We start from the raw sequence: 27,762 nt of genomic DNA, 5'->3' as shown, positions 1-27,762 counted from the left end.
GTGGACATGCATAAACTGAATGACTCTCTCCAATAACTGTAGATATACATAAACTGAATGACTCTCTCCAATAACTGTGGACATACATAAACTGAGTGACTCTTTCCAATAACTGTGGACATATATAAACTGAATGACTCTCTCCAATAACTGTGGGCATGCATAAACTGAATGACTCTGTCCAATAACTGTGGACATACAAAAACTGAGTGACTCTCTCCAATAACTGTGGACATACATAAACTGAGTGACTCTCTCCAATAACTGTGAAGATACATAAACTGAATGACTCTTTTCAATAACTCTGGTCATATATAAACTGAGTGGTTATTTCCAATAACTTTGGACATCGTGAACTTACTGTGATTTCATTTTAGCCCCAGGACGGACTGACGGACCGTTATAGGGTTATCGAGTTATCGGGTTATTCTTCGCGTCGGCCGAAAGAAGAAAATAATAAAAATGGAGGAAGAGTAGTGAGGGACGAAGTGGGAAGTATAATATAAGACGGAGGAAGAGTAGTGAGGGACGAAGTGGGAAGTATAATATAAGACGAAGGAAAGGTAGTGAGGGACGAATTGGGAAGTATGGTGAGAATTGGATAAATGAAAACGAATGTAAACATACGTATAGTGTTACTGTGGGGACAAGTCAAAGAGTCTGCAAGTCACTTGATAAATGAAACATAGCAATTACGTAATTTGGATTAATGTAGTGAAACTGGCATAACGAACACGGTCACAAAATGATAATAGTAGAATTGTTCGTGGGGAGTAAATATTGGTGTCAAGAGCATTACAATAGACCACATTTTGAGAAAAGAATGCTTAACAATCCTGAGACCAATGTATTGTTAGAGTTACAATCCTAAGACCAATCTTAATGTATTGTTAGAGTTACGACCTTAAGACCAATCTTAATGTATTGTTAGAGTTACAACCCTAAGAGCGATCTTAATGTATTGTTAGAGTTACAACCCTAAGACCGATCTTAAGGTATTGTTAGAGTTACAACCTTAAGACCAATCTTAATGTATTGTTAGAGTTACAATCCAAAGACCGATCTTAATGTATTGATAGAGTTACAACACTAAGACCAATCTTAATGTATTGTTAGAGTTACAACTCTAAAACCGATCTTAATGTATTGTTAGAGTTACGACCTTAAGACCAGTCTTAATGTATTGTTAGAGTTACAACCCTAAGAGCGATCTTAATGTATTGTTAGAGTTACGACTCTAAGACCGATCTTAATGTATTGTTAGAGTTACAACCCTCAGAGCGATCTTAATGTATTGTTAGAGTTACAACCCTCAGAGCGATCTTAATGTATTGTTAGAATTACAACCCTAAGACCAATCTTAATGTATTGTTAGAGTTACGACCTTAAGACCAGTCTTAATGTATTGTTAGAGTTACAACCCTAAGAGCGATCTTAATGTATTGTTAGAGTTACGACTCTAAGACCGATCTTAATGTATTGTTAGAGTTACAACCCTCAGAGCGATCTTAATGTATTGTTAGAGTTACAACCCTCAGAGCGATCTTAATGTATTGTTAAAGTTACAATCCTAATAACGATCTTAATGTATTGTTAGAGTTACGACCCTAAGACCGATCTTAATCTATTGTTAGAGTTACGACCCTAAGACCGATCTTAATGTGTTGTTAGAGTTACAACTCTGAGACCAATCTTAATGTATTGTTAGAGTTACAACCCTAAGACCAATCTTAATGTATTGTTAGAGTTACAACCCTGAGACCATTCTTAAGGTATTGTTAGAGTTACAACCCTGAGACCATTCTTAAGGTATTGTTAGAGTTACAACCCTAAGATAAATCTTAATGTATTGTTATTGTGTCTATTAATAGAATGATGAATTGTAATCCTCTTTATCCATATTTGTACAAATTGTTCAATGACACAGAACAAATGACGTTTGCTCATTCTTGTACATTATTTAGCCAAAAAAACTGTTTCAAATACTAATAATTCTACGTGAAGATCAATATATCATTTAAGTTACCATTCATCGTAACCACACATATAGTTATATTTTATAGTTATAACACCACTACACGTGAATATGTGGAACGATAACCACTCATATTGTTATATTTTATAGTTATAACACCACTACAGGTGAATATGTGCAACGATAACAACTCATATAGTAATATTTTATAGTTATAACACCAGTACAGGTGAATATGTTGAACGATAACCACTCATATAGTTATATTTTATAGTTATAACACCACTACAGGTGAATATGTGGAACGATAACCACTCATATAGTTATATTTTATAGTTATAACACCGCTACAGGTGAATATGTGGAACGATAACCACTCATATAGTTATATTTTATAGTTATAACACCAGTACAGGTGAATATGTGGAACGATAACAACTCATATAGTTATATTTTATAGTTATAACACCAGTACAGGTGAATATGTGGAACGATAACCACTCATATAGTTATATTTTATAGTTATAACACCAGTACAGGTGAATATGTGGAACGATAACAACTCATATAGTTATATTTTATAGTTATAACACCACTACAGGTGAATATGTGGAACGATAACCTCTTATATAGTTATATTTTATAGTTATAACACCAGTACAGGTGAATATGTGGAACGATAACCACTCATATAGTTATATTTTATAGTTATAACACCAGTTCAGGTGAATATGTGGAACGATGACCACTCATATAGTTATATTTTATAGTTATAACACCAGTACAGGTGAATATGTGGACGGATAACCACTCATATAGTTATATTTTATAGTTATAACACCAGTTCAGGTGAATATGTGGAACGATGACCACTCATATAGTTATATTTTATAGTTATAACACCAGTACAGGTGAATATGTGGAACGATAACCACTCATATAGTTATATTTTATAGTTATAACACCAGTACAGGTGAATATGTGGACGGATAACCACTCATATAGTTATATTTTATAGTTATAACACCAGTACAGGTGAATATGTGGACCGATAACCATTCATATAGTTATGTTTTATAGTTATAACACCAGTACAGGTGAATATGTGGAACGATAACCACTCATATAGTTATATTTTATAGTTATAACACCAGTACAGGTGAATATGTGGAACGATAACCACTCATATAGTTATGTTTTATAGTTATAACACCAGTACAGGTGAATATGTGGAACGATAACCACTCATATAGTTATATTTTATAGTTATAACACCACTACAGGTGAATATGTGGAACGATAACCACTCATATAGTTATATTTTATAGTTATAACACCAGTACAGGTGAATATGTGGAACGATAACCACTCATATAGTTATATTTTATAGTTATAACACCAGTACAGGTGAATATGTGGAACGATAACCACTCATATAGTTATATTTTATAGTTATAACACCAGTACAGGTGAATATGTGGAACGATAACCACTCATATAGTTATATTTTATAGTTATAACACCAGTACAGGTGAATATGTGGAACGATAACCACTCATATAGTTATATTTTATAGTTATAACACCAGTACAGGTGAATATGTGGAACGATAACCACTTATATAGTTATATTTTATAGTTATAACACCAGTACAGGTGAATATGTGGAACGATAACCACTCATATAGTTATATTTTATAGTTATAACACCAGTACAGGTGAATATGTGGAACGATAACAACTCATATAGTTATATTTTATAGTTATAACACCAGTACAGGTGAATATGTGGAACGAAAACAACTCATATAGTTATATTTTATAGTTATAACACCAGTACAGGTGAATATGTGGAACGATAACCACTCATATAGTTATATTTTATAGTTATAACACCAGTACAGGTGAATATGTGGAACGATAACCACTCATATAGTTATATTTTATAGTTATAACACCAGTACAGGTGAATATGTGGAACGATAACCACTCATATAGTTATATTTTATAGTTATAACACCAGTACAGGTGAATATGTGGAACGATAACCACTCATATAGTTATATTTTATAGTTATAACACCAGTACAGGTGAATATGTGGAACGATAACCACTCATATAGTTATATTTTATAGTTATAACACCACTACAGGTGAATATGTGGAACGATAACCCCTCATATAGTTATGTTTTATAGTTATAACACCAGTACAGGTGAATATGTGGAACGATAACCACTCATATAGTTATATTTTATAGTTATAACACCAGTACAGGTGAATATGTGGAACGATAACCACTCATATAGTTATATTTTATAGTTATAACACCAGTACAGGTGAATATGTGGAACGATAACCACTCATATAGTTATATTTTATAGTTATAACACCACTACAGGTGAATATGTGGAACGATAACCACTCATATAGTTATATTTTATAGTTATAACACCAGTACAGGTGAATATGTGGAACGATAACCACTCATATAGTTATATTTTATAGTTATAACACCAGTACAGGTGAATATGTGGAACGATAACCACTCATATAGTTATATTTTATAGTTATAACACCAGTACAGGTGAATATGTGGAACGATAACCACTCATATAGTTATATTTTATAGTTATAACACCAGTACAGGTGAATATGTGGAACGATAACCACTCATATAGTTATATTTTATAGTTATAACACCAGTACAGGTGAATATGTGGAACGATAACCACTCATATAGTTATATTTTATAGTTATAACACCAGTACAGGTGAATATGTGGAACGATAACCACTCATATAGTTATATTTTATAGTTATAACACCAGTACAGGTGAATATGTGGAACGATAACCACTCATATAGTTATATTTTATAGTTATAACACCAGTACAGGTGAATATGTGGAACGATAACACTCATATAGTTATATTTTATAGTTATAACACCAGTACAGGTGAATATGTGGAACGATAACCACTCATATAGTTATATTTTATAGTTATAACACCAGTACAGGTGAATATGTGGAACGATAACCACTCATATAGTTATATTTTATAGTTATAACACCAGTACAGGTGAATATGTGGAACGATAACCACTCATATAGTTATATTTTATAGTTATAACACCAGTACAGGTGAATATGTGGAACGATAACCACTCATATAGTTATATTTTATAGTTATAACACCAGTACAGGTGAATATGTGGAACGATAACCACTCATATAGTTATATTTTATAGTTATAACACCAGTACAGGTGAATATGTGGAACGATAACCACTCATATAGTTATATTTTATAGTTATAACACCAGTACAGGTGAATATGTGGAACGAACAGGTGAATATGTGGAACGATAACCACTCATATAGTTATATTTTATAGTTATAACACCAGTACAGGTGAATATGTGGAACGATAACCACTCATATAGTTATATTTTATAGTTATAACACCAGTACAGGTGAATATGTGGAACGATAACCACTCATATAGTTATATTTTATAGTTATAACACCAGTACAGGTGAATATGTGGAACGATAACCACTCATATAGTTATATTTTATAGTTATAACACCAGTACAGGTGAATATGTGGAACGATAACCACTCATATAGTTATATTTTATAGTTATAACACCAGTACAGGTGAATATGTGGAACGATAACCACTCATATAGTTATATTTTATAGTTATAACACCAGTACAGGTGAATATGTGGAACGATAACCACTCATATAGTTATATTTTATAGTTATAACACCAGTACAGGTGAATATGTGGAACGATAACCACTCATATAGTTATATTTTATAGTTATAACACCAGTACAGGTGAATATGTGGAACGATAACCACTCATATAGTTATATTTTATAGTTATAACACCAGTACAGGTGAATATGTGGAACGATAACCACTCATATAGTTATATTTTATAGTTATAACACCAGTACAGGTGAATATGTGGAACGATAACCACTCATATAGTTATATTTTATAGTTATAACACCAGTACAGGTGAATATGTGGAACGATAACCACTCATATAGTTATATTTTATAGTTATAACACCAGTACAGGTGAATATGTGGAACGATAACCACTCATATAGTTATATTTTATAGTTATAACACCAGTACAGGTGAATATGTGGAACGATAACCACTCATATAGTTATATTTTATAGTTATAACACCAGTACAGGTGAATATGTGGAACGATAACCACTCATATAGTTATATTTTATAGTTTATAGTTATAACCACACCAGTACAGGTGAATATGTGGAACGATAACCACTCATATAGTTATATTTTATAGTTATAACACCAGTACAGGTGAATATGTGGAACGATAACCACTCATATAGTTATATTTTATAGTTATAACACCAGTACAGGTGAATATGTGGAACGATAACCACTCATATAGTTATATTTTATAGTTATAACACCAGTACAGGTGAATATGTGGAACGATAACCACTCATATAGTTATATTTTATAGTTATAACACCAGTACAGGTGAATATGTGGAACGATAACCACTCATATAGTTATATTTTATAGTTATAACACCAGTACAGGTGAATATGTGGAACGATAACCACTCATATAGTTATATTTTATAGTTATAACACCAGTACAGGTGAATATGTGGAACGATAACCACTCATATAGTTATATTTTATAGTTATAACACCAGTACAGGTGAATATGTGGAACGATAACCACTCATATAGTTATATTTTATAGTTATAACACCAGTACAGGTGAATATGTGGAACGATAACCACTCATATAGTTATATTTTATAGTTATAACACCAGTACAGGTGAATATGTGGAACGATAACCACTCATATAGTTATATTTTATAGTTATAACACCAGTACAGGTGAATATGTGGAACGATAACCACTCATATAGTTATATTTTATAGTTATAACACCAGTACAGGTGAATATGTGGAACGATAACCACTCATATAGTTATATTTTATAGTTATAACACCAGTACAGGTGAATATGTGGAACGATAACCACTCATATAGTTATATTTTATAGTTATAACACCAGTACAGGTGAATATGTGGAACGATAACCACTCATATAGTTATATTTTATAGTTATAACACCAGTACAGGTGAATATGTGGAACGATAACCACTCATATAGTTATATTTTATAGTTATAACACCAGTACAGGTGAATATGTGGAACGATAACCACTCATATAGTTATATTTTATAGTTATAACACCAGTACAGGTGAATATGTGGAACGATAACCACTCATATAGTTATATTTTATAGTTATAACACCAGTACAGGTGAATATGTGGAACGATAACCACTCATATAGTTATATTTTATAGTTATAACACCAGTACAGGTGAATATGTGGAACGATAACCACTCATATAGTTATATTTTATAGTTATAACACCAGTACAGGTGAATATGTGGAACGATAACCACTCATATAGTTATATTTTATAGTTATAACACCAGTACAGGTGAATATGTGGAACGATAACCACTCATATAGTTATATTTTATAGTTATAACACCAGTACAGGTGAATATGTGGAACGATAACCACTCATATAGTTATATTTTATAGTTATAACACCAGTACAGGTGAATATGTGGAACGATAACCACTCATATAGTTATATTTTATAGTTATAACACCAGTACAGGTGAATATGTGGAACGATAACCACTCATATAGTTATATTTTATAGTTATAACACCAGTACAGGTGAATATGTGGAACGATAACCACTCATATAGTTATATTTTATAGTTATAACACCAGTACAGGTGAATATGTGGAACGATAACCACTCATATAGTTATATTTTATAGTTATAACACCAGTACAGGTGAATATGTGGAACGATAACCACTCATATAGTTATATTTTATAGTTATAACACCAGTACAGGTGAATATGTGGAACGATAACCACTCATATAGTTATATTTTATAGTTATAACACCAGTACAGGTGAATATGTGGAACGATAACCACTCATATAGTTATATTTTATAGTTATAACACCAGTACAGGTGAATATGTGGAACGATAACCACTCATATAGTTATATTTTATAGTTATAACACCAGTACAGGTGAATATGTGGAACGATAACCACTCATATAGTTATATTTTATAGTTATAACACCAGTACAGGTGAATATGTGGAACGATAACCACTCATATAGTTATATTTTATAGTTATAACACCAGTACAGGTGAATATGTGGAACGATAACCACTCATATAGTTATATTTTATAGTTATAACACCAGTACAGGTGAATATGTGGAACGATAACCACTCATATAGTTATATTTTATAGTTATAACACCAGTACAGGTGAATATGTGGAACGATAACCACTCATATAGTTATATTTTATAGTTATAACACCAGTACAGGTGAATATGTGGAACGATAACCACTCATATAGTTATATTTTATAGTTATAACACCAGTACAGGTGAATATGTGGAACGATAACCACTCATATAGTTATATTTTATAGTTATTACAGGTGAATATGTGGAACGATAACCACTCATATAGTTATATTTTATAGTTAACACCAGTACAGGTGAATATGTGGAACGATAACAGGTGAATATGTGGAACGATAACCACTCATATAGTTATATTTTATAGTTATAACACCAGTACAGGTGAATATGTGGAACGATAACCACTCATATAGTTATATTTTATAGTTATAACACCAGTACAGGTGAATATGTGGAACGATAACCACTCATATAGTTATATTTTATAGTTATAACACCAGTACAGGTGAATATGTGGAACGATAACCACTCATATAGTTATATTTTATAGTTATAACACCAGTACAGGTGAATATGTGGAACGATAACCACTCATATAGTTATATTTTATAGTTATAACACCAGTACAGGTGAATATGTGGAACGATAACCACTCATATAGTTATATTTTATAGTTATAACACCAGTACAGGTGAATATGTGGAACGATAACCACTCATATAGTTATATTTTATAGTTATAACACCAGTACAGGTGAATATGTGGAACGATAACCACTCATATAGTTATATTTTATAGTTATAACACCAGTACAGGTGAATATGTGGAACGATAACCACTCATATAGTTATATTTTATAGTTATAACACCAGTACAGGTGAATATGTGGAACGATAACCACTCATATAGTTATATTTTATAGTTATAACACCAGTACAGGTGAATATGTGGAACGATAACCACTCATATAGTTATATTTTATAGTTATAACACCAGTACAGGTGAATATGTGGAACGATAACCACTCATATAGTTATATTTTATAGTTATAACACCAGTACAGGTGAATATGTGGAACGATAACCACTCATATAGTTATATTTTATAGTTATAACACCAGTACAGGTGAATATGTGGAACGATAACCACTCATATAGTTATATTTTATAGTTATAACACCAGTACAGGTGAATATGTGGAACGATAACCACTCATATAGTTATATTTTATAGTTATAACACCAGTACAGGTGAATATGTGGAACGATAACCACTCATATAGTTATATTTTATAGTTATAACACCAGTACAGGTGAATATGTGGAACGATAACCACTCATATAGTTATATTTTATAGTTATAACACCAGTACAGGTGAATATGTGGAACGATAACCACTCATATAGTTATATTTTATAGTTATAACACCAGTACAGGTGAATATGTGGAACGATAACCACTCATATAGTTATATTTTATAGTTATAACACCAGTACAGGTGAATATGTGGAACGATAACCACTCATATAGTTATATTTTATAGTTATAACACCAGTACAGGTGAATATGTGGAACGATAACCACTCATATAGTTATATTTTATAGTTATAACACCAGTACAGGTGAATATGTGGAACGATAACCACTCATATAGTTATATTTTATAGTTATAACACCAGTACAGGTGAATATGTGGAACGATAACCACTCATATAGTTATATTTTATAGTTATAACACCAGTACAGGTGAATATGTGGAACGATAACCACTCATATAGTTATATTTTATAGTTATAACACCAGTACAGGTGAATATGTGGAACGATAACCACTCATATAGTTATATTTTATAGTTATAACACCAGTACAGGTGAATATGTGGAACGATAACCACTCATATAGTTATATTTTATAGTTATAACACCAGTACAGGTGAATATGTGGAACGATAACCACTCATATAGTTATATTTTATAGTTATAACACCAGTACAGGTGAATATGTGGAACGATAACCACTCATATAGTTATATTTTATAGTTATAACACCAGTACAGGTGAATATGTGGAACGATAACCACTCATATAGTTATATTTTATAGTTATAACACCAGTACAGGTGAATATGTGGAACGATAACCACTCATATAGTTATATTTTATAGTTATAACACCAGTACAGGTGAATATGTGGAACGATAACCACTCATATAGTTATATTTTATAGTTATAACACCAGTACAGGTGAATATGTGGAACGATAACCACTCATATAGTTATATTTTATAGTTATAACACCAGTACAGGTGAATATGTGGAACGATAACCACTCATATAGTTATATTTTATAGTTATAACACCAGTACAGGTGAATATGTGGAACGATAACCACTCATATAGTTATATTTTATAGTTATAACACCAGTACAGGTGAATATGTGGAACGATAACCACTCATATAGTTATATTTTATAGTTATAACACCAGTACAGGTGAATATGTGGAACGATAAACCACCAGTACAGGTGAATATAGTTATATTTATATAGTTATAACACCAGTACAGGTGAATATGTGGAACGATAACCACTCATATAGTTATATTTTATAGTTATAACACCAGTACAGGTGAATATGTGGAACGATAACCACTCATATAGTTATATTTTATAGTTATAGTACAGGTGAATATGTGGAACGATAACCACTCACCAGTACAGGTGAATATGTGGAACGATAACCACTCATATAGTTATATTTTATAGTTATAACACCAGTACAGGTGAATATGGAACGATAACCACTCATATAGTTATATTTTATAGTTATAACACCAGTACAGGTGAATATGTGGAACGATAACCACTCATATAGTTATATTTTATAGTTATAACACCAGTACAGGTGAATATGTGGAACGATAACCACTCATATAGTTATATTTTATAGTTATAACACCAGTACAGGTGAATATGTGGAACGATAACCACTCATATAGTTATATTTTATAGTTATAACACCAGTACAGGTGAATATGTGGAACGATAACCACTCATATAGTTATATTTTATAGTTATAACACCAGTACAGGTGAATATGTGGAACGATAACCACTCATATAGTTATATTTTATAGTTATAACACCAGTACAGGTGAATATGTGGAACGATAACCACTCATATAGTTATATTTTATAGTTATAACACCAGTACAGGTGAATATGTGGAACGATAACCACTCATATAGTTATATTTTATAGTTATAACACCAGTACAGGTGAATATGTGGAACGATAACCACTCATATAGTTATATTTTATAGTTATAACACCAGTACAGGTGAATATGTGGAACGATAACCACTCATATAGTTATATTTTATAGTTATAACACCAGTACAGGTGAATATGTGGAACGATAACCACTCATATAGTTATATTTTATAGTTATAACACCAGTACAGGTGAATATGTGGAACGATAACCACTCATATAGTTATATTTTATAGTTATAACACCAGTACAGGTGAATATGTGGAACGATAACCACTCATATAGTTATATTTTATAGTTATAACACCAGTACAGGTGAATATGTGGAACGATAACCACTCATATAGTTATATTTTATAGTTATAACACCAGTACAGGTGAATATGTGGAACGATAACCACTCATATAGTTATATTTTATAGTTATAACACCAGTACAGGTGAATATGTGGAACGATAACCACTCATATAGTTATATTTTATAGTTATAACACCAGTACAGGTGAATATGTGGAACGATAACCACTCATATAGTTATATTTTATAGTTATAACACCAGTACAGGTGAATATGTGGAACGATAACCACTCATATAGTTATATTTTATAGTTATAACACCAGTACAGGTGAATATGTGGAACGATAACCACTCATATAGTTATATTTTATAGTTATAACACCAGTACAGGTGAATATGTGGAACGATAACCACTCATATAGTTATATTTTATAGTTATAACACCAGTACAGGTGAATATGTGGAACGATAACCACTCATATAGTTATATTTTATAGTTATAACACCAGTACAGGTGAATATGTGGAACGATAACCACTCATATAGTTATATTTTATAGTTATAACACCAGTACAGGTGAATATGTGGAACGATAACCACTCATATAGTTATATTTTATAGTTATAACACCAGTACAGGTGAATATGTGGAACGATAACCACTCATATAGTTATATTTTATAGTTATAACACCAGTACAGGTGAATATGTGGAACGATAACCACTCATATAGTTATATTTTATAGTTATAACACCAGTACAGGTGAATATGTGGAACGATAACCACTCATATAGTTATATTTTATAGTTATAACACCAGTACAGGTGAATATGTGGAACGATAACCACTCATATAGTTATATTTTATAGTTATAACACCAGTACAGGTGAATATGTGGAACGATAACCACTCATATAGTTATATTTTATAGTTATAACACCAGTACAGGTGAATATGTGGAACGATAACCACTCATATAGTTATATTTTATAGTTATAACACCAGTACAGGTGAATATGTGGAACGATAACCACTCATATAGTTATATTTTATAGTTATAACACCAGTACAGGTGAATATGTGGAACGATAACCACTCAGGTGAATATAGTTATATTTTATAGTTATAACACCAGTACAGGTGAATATGTGGAACGATAACCACTCATATAGTTATATTTTATAGTTATAACACCAGTACAGGTGAATATGTGGAACGATAACCACTCATATAGTTATATTTTATAGTTATAACACCAGTACAGGTGAATATGTGGAACGATAACCACTCATATAGTTATATTTTATAGTTATAACACCAGTACAGGTGAATATGTGGAACGATAACCACTCATATAGTTATATTTTATAGTTATAACACCAGTACAGGTGAATATGTGGAACGATAACCACTCATATAGTTATATTTTATAGTTATAACACCAGTACAGGTGAATATGTGGAACGATAACCACTCATATAGTTATATTTTATAGTTATAACACCAGTACAGGTGAATATGTGGAACGATAACCACTCATATAGTTATATTTTATAGTTATAACACCAGTACAGGTGAATATGTGGAACGATAACCACTCATATAGTTATATTTTATAGTTATAACACCAGTACAGGTGAATATGTGGAACGATAACCACTCATATAGTTATATTTTATAGTTATAACACCAGTACAGGTGAATATGTGGAACGATAACCACTCATATAGTTATATTTTATTTTAACACCAGTACAGGTGAATATGTGGAACGATAACCACCAGTACAGGTGAATATGTGGAACGATAACCACTCATATAGTTATATTTTATAGTTATAACACCAGTACAGGTGAATATGTGGAACGATAACCACTCATATAGTTATATTTTATAGTTATAACACCAGTACAGGTGAATATGTGGAACGATAACCACTCATATAGTTATATTTTATAGTTATAACACCAGTACAGGTGAATATGTGGAACGATAACCACTCATATAGTTATATTTTATAGTTATAACACCAGTACAGGTGAATATGTGGAACGATAACCACTCATATAGTTATATTTTATAGTTATAACACCAGTACAGGTGAATATGTGGAACGATAACCACTCATATAGTTATATTTTATAGTTATAACACCAGTACAGGTGAATATGTGGAACGATAACCACTCATATAGTTATATTTTATAGTTATAACACCAGTACAGGTGAATATGTGGAACGATAACCACTCATATAGTTATATTTTATAGTTATAACACCAGTACAGGTGAATATGTGGAACGATAACCACTCATATAGTTATATTTTATAGTTATAACACCAGTACAGGTGAATATGTGGAACGATAACCACTCATATAGTTATATTTTATAGTTATAACACCAGTACAGGTGAATATGTGGAACGATAACCACTCATATAGTTATATTTTATAGTTATAACACCAGTACAGGTGAATATGTGGAACGATAACCACTCATATAGTTATATTTTATAGTTATAACACCAGTACAGGTGAATATGTGGAACGATAACCACTCATATAGTTATATTTTATAGTTATAACACCAGTACAGGTGAATATGTGGAACGATAACCACTCATATAGTTATATTTTATAGTTATAACACCAGTACAGGTGAATATGTGGAACGATAACCACTCATATAGTTATATTTTATAGTTATAACACCAGTACAGGTGAATATGTGGAACGATAACCACTCATATAGTTATATTTTATAGTTATAACACCAGTACAGGTGAATATGTGGAACGATAACCACTCATATAGTTATATTTTATAGTTATAACACCAGTACAGGTGAATATGTGGAACGATAACCACTCATATAGTTATATTTTATAGTTATAACACCAGTACAGGTGAATATGTGGAACGATAACCACTCATATAGTTATATTTTATAGTTATAACACCAGTACAGGTGAATATGTGGAACGATAACCACTCATATAGTTATATTTTATAGTTATAACACCAGTACAGGTGAATATGTGGAACGATAACCACTCATATAGTTATATTTTATAGTTATAACACCAGTACAGGTGAATATGTGGAACGATAACCACTCATATAGTTATATTTTATAGTTATAACACCAGTACAGGTGAATATGTGGAACGATAACCACTCATATAGTTATATTTTATAGTTATAACACCAGTACAGGTGAATATGTGGAACGATAACCACTCATATAGTTATATTTTATAGTTATAACACCAGTACAGGTGAATATGTGGAACGATAACCACTCATATAGTTATATTTTATAGTTATAACACCAGTACAGGTGAATATGTGGAACGATAACCACTCATATAGTTATATTTTATAGTTATAACACCAGTACAGGTGAATATGTGGAACGATAACCACTCAGGTGAATATAGTTATATTTTATAGTTATAACACCAGTACAGGTGAATATGTGGAACGATAACCACTCATATAGTTATATTTTATAGTTATAACACCAGTACAGGTGAATATGTGGAACGATAACCACTCATATAGTTATATTTTATAGTTATAACACCAGTACAGGTGAATATGTGGAACGATAACCACTCATATAGTTATATTTTATAGTTATAACACCAGTACAGGTGAATATGTGGAACGATAACCACTCATATAGTTATATTTTATAGTTATAACACCAGTACAGGTGAATATGTGGAACGATAACCACTCATATAGTTATATTTTATAGTTATAACACCAGTACAGGTGAATATGTGGAACGATAACCACTCATATAGTTATATTTTATAGTTATAACACCAGTGAATATGTACAGGTGAATATGTGGAACGATAACCACTCATATAGTTATATTTTATAGTTATAACACCAGTACAGGTGAATATGTGGAACGATAACCACTCATATAGTTATATTTTATAGTTATAACACCAGTACAGGTGAATATGTGGAACGATAACCACTCATATAGTTATATTTTATAGTTATAACACCAGTACAGGTGAATATGTGGAACGATAACCACTCATATAGTTATATTTTATAGTTATAACACCAGTACAGGTGAATATGTGGAAGATAACCACTCATATAGTGAATAGGTGTGGAACGATAACCACTCATATAGTTATATTTTATAGTTATAACACCAGTACAGGTGAATATGTGGAACGATAACCACTCATATAGTTATATTTTATAGTTATAACACCAGTACAGGTGAATATGTGGAACGATAACCACTCATATAGTTATATTTTATAGTTATAACACCAGTACAGGTGAATATGTGGAACGATAACCACTCATATAGTTATATTTTATAGTTATAACACCAGTACAGGTGAATATGTGGAACGATAACCACTCATATAGTTATATTTTATAGTTATAACACCAGTACAGGTGAATATGTGGAACGATAACCACTCATATAGTTATATTTTATAGTTATAACACCAGTACAGGTGAATATGTGGAACGATAACCACTCATATAGTTATATTTTATAGTTATAACACCAGTACAGGTGAATATGTGGAACGATAACCACTCATATAGTTATATTTTATAGTTATAACACCAGTACAGGTGAATATGTGGAACGATAACCACTCATATAGTTATATTTTATAGTTATAACACCAGTACAGGTGAATATGTGGAACGATAACCACTCATATAGTTATATTTTATAGTTATAACACCAGTACAGGTGAATATGTGGAACGAACATATAGTTATATTTTATAGTTATAACACCAGTACAGGTGAATATGTGGAACGATAACCACTCATATAGTTATATTTTATAGTTATAACACCAGTACAGGTGAATATGTGGAACGATAACCACTCATATAGTTATATTTTATAGTTATAACACCAGTACAGGTGAATATGTGGAACGATAACCACTCATATAGTTATATTTTATAGTTATAACACCAGTACAGGTGAATATGTGGAACGATAACCACTCATATAGTTATATTTTATAGTTATAACACCAGTACAGGTGAATATGTGGAACGATAACCACTCATATAGTTATATTTTATAGTTATAACACCAGTACAGGTGAATATGTGGAACGATAACCACTCATATAGTTATATTTTATAGTTATAACACCAGTACAGGTGAATATGTGGAACGATAACAGTACAGGTGAATATGTGGAACTCATATAGTTATATTTTATAGTTATAACACCAGTACAGGTGAATATGTGGAACGATAACCACTCATATAGTTATATTTTATAGTTATAACACCAGTACAGGTGAATATGTGGAACGATAACCACTCATATAGTTATATTTTATAGTTATAACACCAGTACAGGTGAATATGTGGAACGATAACCACTCATATAGTTATATTTTATAGTTATAACACCAGTACAGGTGAATATGTGGAACGATAACCACTCATATAGTTATATTTTATAGTTATAACACCAGTACAGGTGAATATGTGGAACGATAACCACTCATATAGTTATATTTTATAGTTATAACACCAGTACAGGTGAATATGTGGAACGATAACCACTCATATAGTTATATTTTATAGTTATAACACCAGTACAGGTGAATATGTGGAACGATAACCACTCATATAGTTATATTTTATAGTTATAACACCAGTACAGGTGAATATGTGGAACGATAACCACTCATATAGTTATATTTTATAGTTATAACACCAGTACAGGTGAATATGTGGAACGATAACCACTCATATAGTTATATTTTATAGTTATAACACCAGTACAGGTGAATATGTGGAACGATAACCACTCATATAGTTATATTTTATAGTTATAACACCAGTACAGGTGAATATGTGGAACGATAACCACTCATATAGTTATATTTTATAGTTATAACACCAGTACAGGTGAATATGTGGAACGATAACCACTCATATAGTTATATTTTATAGTTATAACACCAGTACAGAATATGTGGAACGAATATAGTTATATTTTATAGTTATAACACCAGTACAGGTGAATATGTGGAACGATAACCACTCATATAGTTATATTTTATAGTTATAACACCAGTACAGGTGAATATGTGGAACGATAACCACTCATATAGTTATATTTTATAGTTATAACACCAGTACAGGTGAATATGTGGAACGATAACCACTCATATAGTTATATTTTATAGTTATAACACCAGTACAGGTGAATATGTGGAACGATAACCACTCATATAGTTATATTTTATAGTTATAACACCAGTACAGGTGAATATGTGGAACGATAACCACTCATATAGTTATATTTTATAGTTATAACACCAGTACAGGTGAATATGTGGAACGATAACCACTCATATAGTTATATTTTATAGTTATAACACCACTACAGGTGAATATGTGGAACGATAACCACTCATATAGTTATATTTTATAGTTATAACACCACTACAGGTGAATATGTGGAACGATAAACTCATATAGTTATATTTTATAGACCAACCACTCATATAGTTATATTTTATAGTTATAACACCAGTACAGGTGAATATGTGGAACGATAACCACTCATATAGTTATATTTTATAGTTATAACACCAGTACAGGTGAATATGTGGAACGATAACCACTCATATAGTTATATTTTATAGTTATAACACCAGTACAGGTGAATATGTGGAACGATAACCACTCATATAGTTATATTTTATAGTTATAACACCAGTACAGGTGAATATGTGGAACGATAACCACTCATATAGTTATATTTTATAGTTATAACACCAGTACAGGTGAATATGTGGAACGATAACCACTCATATAGTTATATTTTATAGTTATAACACCAGTACAGGTGAATATGTGGAACGATAACCACTCATATAGTTATATTTTATAGTTATAACACCAGTACAGGTGAATATGTGGAACGATAACCACTCATATAGTTATATTTTATAGTTATAACACCAGTACAGGTGAATATGTGGAACGATAACCACTCATATAGTTATATTTTATAGTTATAACACCAGTACAGGTGAATATGTGGAACGATAACCACTCATATAGTTATATTTTATAGTTATAACACCAGTACAGGTGAATATGTGGAACGATAACCACTCATATAGTTATATTTTATAGTTATAACACCAGTACAGGTGAATATGTGGAACGATAACCACTCATATAGTTATATTTTATAGTTATAACACCAGTACAGGTGAATATGTGGAACGATAACCACTCATATAGTTATATTTTATAGTTATAACACCAGTACAGGTGAATATGTGGAACGATAACCACTCATATAGTTATATTTTATAGTTATAACACCAGTACAGGTGAATATGTGGAACGATAACCACTCATATAGTTATATTTTATAGTTATAACACCAGTACAGGTGAATATGTGGAACGATAACCACTCATATAGTTATATTTTATAGTTATAACACCACTACAGGTGAATATGTGGAACGATAACCACTCATATAGTTATATTTTATAGTTATAACACCACTACAGGTGAATATGTGGAACGATAACCACTCATATAGTTATATTTTATAGTTATAACACCAGTACAGGTGAATATGTGGAACGATAACCACTCATATAGTTATATTTTATAGTTATAACACCAGTACAGGTGAATATGTGGAACGATAAACCACTCATATAGTTATATTTTATAGTTATAACACCAGTACAGGTGAATATGTGGAACGATAACCACTCATATAGTTATATTTTATAGTTATAACACCAGTACAGGTGAATATGTGGAACGATAACCACTCATATAGTTATATTTTATAGTTATAACACCAGTACAGGTGAATATGTGGAACGATAACCACTCATATAGTTATATTTTATAGTTATAACACCAGTACAGGTGAATATGTGGAACGATAACCACTCATATAGTTATATTTTATAGTTATAACACCAGTACAGGTGAATATGTGGAACGATAACCACTCATATAGTTATATTTTATAGTTATAACACCAGTACAGGTGAATATGTGGAACGATAACCACTCATATAGTTATATTTTATAGTTATAACACCAGTACAGGTGAATATGTGGAACGATAACCACTCATATAGTTATATTTTATAGTTATAACACCAGTACAGGTGAATATGTGGAACGATAACCACTCATATAGTTATATTTTATAGTTATAACACCAGTACAGGTGAATATGTGGAACGATAACCACTCATATAGTTATATTTTATAGTTATAACACCAGTACAGGTGAATATGTGGAACGATAACCACTCATATAGTTATATTTTATAGTTATAACACCAGTACAGGTGAATATGTGGAACGATAACCACTCATATAGTTATATTTTATAGTTATAACACCAGTACAGGTGAATATGTGGAACGATAACCACTCATATAGTTATATTTTATAGTTATAACACCAGTACAGGTGAATATGTGGAACGATAACCACTCATATAGTTATATTTTATAGTTATAACACCAGTACAGGTGAATATGTGGAACGATAACCACTCATATAGTTATATTTTATAGTTATAACACCAGTACAGGTGAATATGTGGAACGATAACCACTCATATAGTTATATTTTATAGTTATAACACCACTACAGGTGAATATGTGGAACGATAACCACTCATATAGTTATATTTTATAGTTATAACACCACTACAGGTGAATATGTGGAACGATAACCACTCATATAGTTATATTTTATAGTTATAACACCACTACAGGTGAATATGTGGAACGATAACCACTCATATAGTTATATTTTATAGTTATAACACCACTACAGGTGAATATGTGGAACGATAACCACTCATATAGTTATATTTTATAGTTATAACACCACTACAGGTGAATATGTGGAACGATAACCACTTATATAGTTATATTTTATAGTTATAACACCACTACAGGTGAATATGTGGAACGATAACCACTCATATAGTTATATTTTATAGTTATAACACCAGTACAGGTGAATATGTGGAACGATAACAACTCATATTGTTATATTTTATAGTTATAACACCACTACAGGTGAATATGTGGAACGATAACCACTTATATAGTTATATTTTATAGTTATAACACCACTACAGGTGAATATGTGGAACGATAACCACTCATATAGTTATATTTTATAGTTGTAACACCAGTACAGGTGAATATGTGGAACGATAACCACTCATTTAGTTATATTTTATAGTTATATTCAAGATGAAGGTATTAATTGTTGGATGTTTCTTGTTATCCAGTTTATTTAACTGTCGTGTTCAGAAGTACAATTATTATCTCTTATTGTTTAAGTTCGCCTTCTTTTAGCGACTCATTTTACCCAATTTTACTGTTCTCTTCCTTCACAAGAGTCACGTGGAACAATTTATATCTAAACTTCTGGTAAAAATGAAATTAAATTATCTGTTAGTGTGGATTCCTTTTTACTTTTCACAGTTCTAACCGTTTTGGAATTATTTAGAGCTGTACCTGGTAATGGGCCCGGCATGGACAGGTGATTAAGACACTCGACTCGTAACCTGAGGGTCGCGGGTTCGTATCTTTGTCGTACTAAACATGCTCGCTTTTTCAGCTTTGGGGACCTTATAATGTGACGATCAATCCCAGTATTCGTTGGTTAAAGAATAACCCAAAATTTGGTGGTGGGTCGTGATTACTAGCAGCCTTCTTTCTGGTCTGCACTGCTAAAGTAGTTACGGCTAACGCAGATAGCCCTCGTGTAGCTTTGTGCTAAATTAAAAAGAAAGAAAATAAATAAACTTTGGTAATGTTACGAACACCTTAGATGACGTGTGTATATATTAATTTTATATGTTTTTTGCTTTAAATGTCAAACTGCACCAAAACTTAATTTCTACGAAAAAAATTGAAATTGAGAAGGAACTTATCTGTCGTGCCGGAACTGGCGCTTGTCTGGGTGAAGTCATTCAAGATTCACTCGATCCTGAAAGACATGCCAAAATGTAGCAACAAAAACATAAAAATAACAAATAGGCTGCCTGTTACATCAATATGCTAATTTCATACATAACAAATGTTCCTTTGTGGCATATTTTATAATTTGTCGTACTATATAACGACAGCAAGCTAACAATGATTAAGAATTTTGTTTGTTTGTTTGTTTTGGGCCCCCCGCTAGTACAGCGGTAAGTCTCCGGATTCACAACGCTAAAATCAGGGGTTCGATTCCCCTCGGTGGGCTGAGCAGATAGCTCTTTGTGGCTTTGCTATAAGAGAAACACACACTGTTTGTTTTGGAATTTCGCACAAAGCTACTCGAGGGCTATCTGTGCTAGCTGTCCCTAATTTAGCAGTGTAAGACTAGAGGGAAGGCAGCTAGCCATCACCACCCACCGCCAACTCTTGGGCTACTCTTTTACCAACGAATAGTGGGATTCACCGTCACGTTATAACGCCCCCAAGGCTGGGACGGCGAGCATGTTTGGTGTGATGGGGAATCGAACCCGCGACCCTCAGATTACGAGTCGAACACCTTAACACACTTGGTCATGCCTGGCCATAGCAATATATAATACAGGATTAAAACTATAACAATGACAGAGCGAGAAACTCTAACGTGTATTACTTTAAATCATTTCAAACTATCACTTTTTTATCCATTCTTCTATTTTCCACCTTCTTCAGTTCCTTTCATAATTTTTCAATACCTTAGAAAAAGAGTTCTTTGAGAATAACCGTTCCTAATTTTGAAAATGTATACTTGGTGTAAGACAACTAACTGTGGTGGTTTGAAAATGTATACTTGGTGTAAGACAACTAACTGTGGTGGTTTGAAAATGTATACTTGGTGTAAGACAACTAACTGTGGTGGTTTAAGTTTTCTACATCGTATGTAGTTTATGAATGACATTAAGTACAAAGCATATACGCCATAATGAAAATGATAAATCCGCCATCTAAAGTAACGGCATGATCAGGTCGCGAACATAGAACCAATTTTCAAAGACGTAATGAGAATGTAAAGCAATGCCATTACACTGCAATTTTATGTAAGCTATGGATCTCTTGTTCATTTGAATAATGGGAATTGTTTCTTTATAAAGTACTCAAATGTTGCAAATATATTCTTAAACAGTTATCTTCTTTGGGAAATGCAGCAAATGATTTATTTTGAGGTTGAGGTTACATATCTCTTCTTAAACACTAGCTTCTTGAAGACAAATTTCATTGTAGCTAACAGCTGATCTTAAGCCAATCCTGCAAAGTCATATTCACCGTTAAAACTAAAGAGCTGAATATTTCTTACTTGTTATTTCATAACATTCCATTTTTCTAACGATATCTAAAATTTCTTATTCAATTGTAAAGAACTTTAGATCGAAATTATAGTGAATATTTGGATCAGAGCCAAAATAGTTAAAAAGTTATTTATAGATTAATGAAAACGTAACCACGTAACAAACTGAATGGAGGTTCACACTATTAACATTTTTTTCGGCTGTAATCCGAAAATATGCCGTTTGAAGTTCGGCCAACCTAGGTAATATATATTAGTTCTTAATCATATATATATTGTTAAAAACTAATATATATATATATTTACTGAAAATGTTTTTCAACTTTACTTTAAATATTAAAATCAATTAATTTTAATAAAAAATTGAATATATTATTATTCAAAAGAAATAAAAAATACTATTATTTTCACCATTAAGATCACTCAACTTACCAGTGTGTAGGAAATATTAGTGTACTTAAAACATTCACGTGTTTAAAATACTACACATAACTTCACAACGTAGTAGAAGTTACAAAAAAAATGTTTGTTTTAGAATTTTTGCCGAATAGTGGAGTTGGTCGTTACTTGTATAGCGTACTCCTAGCTTCAAACTGCGGAGCGCGTGTTTGGGACAACAAGACATGAAGGGTAAACTCTTGAGATCCGTTCCTAAGTATCTGGTCACGCTAGGTATATCAACAATAACAAAAGAAAAGAAACATGTCTGCGAAATAAACACAGAATTTGAATTCACAATAGAACACACTTTCTAAAGACAGTATGTAAATTATGATGGGAATATATTAACACGAGAATCAAATATTGTGACGAAATTGTTGACGTTTGCACCCTCATGTTTTTATGTATTTTACAAGAGAATATCAAATCTGCATAGATTTAATTATGATATACATCCAAGATACCGCTAGTGTCCTCTAGTGTAAAGTACACGTCACTTTAATTTTTATTTGAACTAGTCAGTTGTATAAAATTCCAGTTGGTTAACTTTTTTTTTTGTTATTTAATTTACCAAAACGTAAATAATGTTAGGATTAGGAATGCGGCTTAAACATCAAAATAATGAATTTTTTTAAAGTTTTACAAGTTTCCTTATGTATTTTTATTGACTATCTTATTCAGTAAGTAGCGAGATAAATTTTCTACGTAATAATGAGTTAAATATTACATAATATGCTGTTATTAGTATTACTGTTGTTATTAGTAATATATTCGTATTGAGTCTGAAAAAATTAGAGAAAACAGTCATAATTTAAATTGTATGCAAATTTATTTCAATGTGATTCGTGCTGAAAAAGTGTATACCGTGTGACTTCCATAGAGAATACCCTAGAACATAGAAATTTAACATTTTATGAGAGTAACATTAGTTCCGGTCTTTGCACAGACTGTGTTGATTGGATTGTAATGTAAAGCGTTTTATGTCCAATAAAGTTAATGTGAAGTTGAAAATTTTAATGTGTAGTTCTCATAATTAAAACAACATTCATCTCTGGTGTAGCTTTGTTAATGTCAGGTGGTTAAATTTTAAATACGAGCATAAAATAGTGAAGGCTGAACAAATCATTATTATTTAGGGACTAAAAGAGAACACCCCTTAAAGATGAGAGCTAAGACAGCTGACGGTGATGTGATATAATTATATGAAATATATATTTCTCAGTTTTCCACTTTTCCTTTTAAACTAGTATAAAAATACTATTAAAGTTGTAACTGTGTAGAAATAAAATTATCATTGTAGATACCCCTCCCTCTATTTTCAGTGGTAATAATAGTGGAACATGTTATTTTCTTAAGCATGCAAGTTAGGTGTTGTTAGCCAAACCAACTACTTATTCAAACACCAAGTCAGCCACTCAGCCAGCCATATTTAAACACAACAAGTCAACCAATCAGCAGACAGAAATGAGAAACAGGGATTAAACCACATACTTTTGCTATAATGGGTTTCAAGTCCTCCCCTCATATTGATAACTGTGGTACAGTCAATTTGAAAGATTTGTAATGAGTTTTTGAAGTTTAAACCAATACAGAGTGTATTTCATACATTAGGGTACTATTACTAATTCATTAAATTGGTAACTGACAGTGACTTATTTTTCTGGTGCTGTACTAAAACATTTGATTTCAGAAACATGTATAATAGTCATAAAGGCTTCAGTCTTCTAGAAACAATGACACTAATTAGGAAGTATTATATTTGTATATGTGTTAGGTGTCCATTCTTTTTGTAGGTTGAACACATTCAGGTACAAATTAAATCAAACAGCTGCCTCTGAGAATACAATATCACATGGTTGATGTGTTGTTCAGTAGGTTTCCATTACTGTAGTTCCCCTTACAACCAAACTAACTGTTATATTGTTAAATGTCTTGTATGTTTACAGTGTAAGATTGAGTGTAGACTCCCTGAATGGTTTTGTGACATAATCTGTTTGGTTTTTATTGTTATCACAGTTGAATAGAGTGTAAGTTCCTTCTTATTGTACATACATTATGTTGTTTCATAATAGTAATATAATTATTTTTATATTAATCAACTGAATTACAGACAAAACCAAGAAACAAAAGTTGTATGTAATTTCAGGGAGTGATCACAGAGTTACAGTTAGTGTAAAACATGGTTACAGAATAGCTGCACATGTACAGAAAAGAAACACCAAAGGATGTTATCAAGAATCAAAGATTCTTGAAGCTTACTTTAGAGTTCACCTGATCATTATCAGCTTTGTGATTGGAAAATATATATAGTTAATTAAAACTTACCAAGAAAGGTCACTAATGTAATATAACTTATCAAGTAAGGTCATTAATGTAATATATATAGTTAATTATAACTTACCAAGTAAGGTCATTCTTGTAATATATATAGTTAATTATAACTTACCAAGTAAGGTCATTAATGTAATACATATAGTTAATTATAACTTACCAAGTAAGGTCATTAATGTAATATATATAGTTAATTTTAACTTACCAAGTAAGGTCATTAATGTAATACATATAGTTAATTATAACTTACCAAGTTAGGCCATTAATGTAATATATTGTCTGACTTCACTCACTTATTTCACAATGCTGTTTAGAGCCACATTAAAAACAGTCTTGTCCAGAATTATGTTCACAAATTGGGTACATTGTTTTTATTGATCATGGTAGAGAAATCATGAGATGGAAATATTTGATTGTAGGTCTACCAAAGACTGTTCAGACAAACTTTGGGTCAGCTAACTCGTTCCACCCGCCTCTCGGATCCTTCTGAAAGGTTTGAAATGTGACATCTTGGTGTCATGTATGTGGCTTAACTTTCAATCTGATGTTTTGCAACTCCAATGTTATAAAAAACTGTCCTTTTTATGTTTACACAAACATATACATTCTGTTATATCTTTCTAATGATACAGTACTCTGTGTGTTGGAATACTCATGAGGTTACACATTTTTTATGTGTATGTATATATTGTTATGTTCTACTAAGTACCCTTTCAGAGGATGGTGTAATAGAAGTAACAGTGTATGTATTATTATGTTACATTTTTTTTCAGAGGATGGTGTATGAACAGTAATAGATTACTTCCTCACAGTAACACAGAGACTCAGAATGAGTCAAGTCTACCTTCTGTACAGTTGAATAGTAAAGAAATGGGTGATGTTCCTGGACAGGTACTGTTTACAAGTAGTTTTATGTTGGGAACTCTCATGTAAGGCCGTTGCCATAAAAATGTATATTTTAGTACATTGGTATCTGTGGATTAAAAAGTAACTTGATTTTAGTGAAAACAATAATGATAATATAATAACATCATGAAACTTTTGTTATTTGAACCCTCGCGTGATAGTGTTTTCATTCGTGTTTCCACAGAAATGACATCTCAGAACTATGTATTGGAAAAACAAAAATGAAATGATTTTGTCTCTAAAACTTTCAGTTTGTAAAACAAGTACTGTTGGTTCATTTGTTGTCATTGTTGTTATAAGTTTGAAGGTTTTGACATTGTTTGCAATATTTTAAATCTTGTAATCTCTATATATGCTTAATATTTTAAAAAGGCAGTAATATATTTTCTGTTAAAGCTATGAGCCTAGAAATATATGTGAATCTCTTTAACAGATCAACTTCATGTTGTGTTTTAATGCTTGTGTGTTTGAAATATATTAAATATTGATGGATTATCAAATGATATTGTATTTACACCTATTAATGCTAATGAGTCAGTGTCTTTTATGTAGTTGAAACTACAAGATTCTGTATTGTTTCAATCTTTGGTTTATATGCTATCTTGATTAAAGTGACTGGTATTATACAGTTCTACTTTTATTTACAAAACAATGAAGTGTACGTAAAGAAGTATTTTTAATTCCAGACCTTCACTACGAATGGTAAACTTGTAAGTCCAGCTGTTAAGGAGATTAGTGAAGTAGAAAACCAACCTCCTGAAGGAGAGAGTAAAGACATTACTCAGGTAGAACTAAACTTTACCTTCTACAGAAAGTTTTTTGTTTTATTTTCCTTTCTGGAATAATTCTTT

General features: G+C 31.3%; 1 protein-coding gene across 1 annotated transcript in view; it reads left to right on the top strand.

The window, feature by feature from the left end:
- LOC143245986 (uncharacterized) overlaps nt 1–27,762 on the top strand; it is a 126,502-nt gene that overhangs the window by 90,249 nt on the left and 8,491 nt on the right. Inside the window, exons 3-5 of the mRNA XM_076492236.1 lie at nt 26,425–26,498; nt 26,779–26,896; nt 27,598–27,696. Of these exons, the coding sequence (XP_076348351.1) occupies nt 26,425–26,498; nt 26,779–26,896; nt 27,598–27,696 (291 nt within the window). The remainder of the gene's footprint in view (nt 1–26,424; nt 26,499–26,778; nt 26,897–27,597; nt 27,697–27,762) is intronic.

Source organism: Tachypleus tridentatus, chromosome 3 (assembly GCF_004210375.1).
Source record: "Tachypleus tridentatus isolate NWPU-2018 chromosome 3, ASM421037v1, whole genome shotgun sequence".
Lineage (NCBI taxonomy): Eukaryota > Metazoa > Arthropoda > Merostomata > Xiphosura > Limulidae > Tachypleus > Tachypleus tridentatus.
The sequence above is the reverse complement of the archived record's forward strand: the minus strand, read 5'-3'. Positions and strand labels throughout refer to the sequence as shown.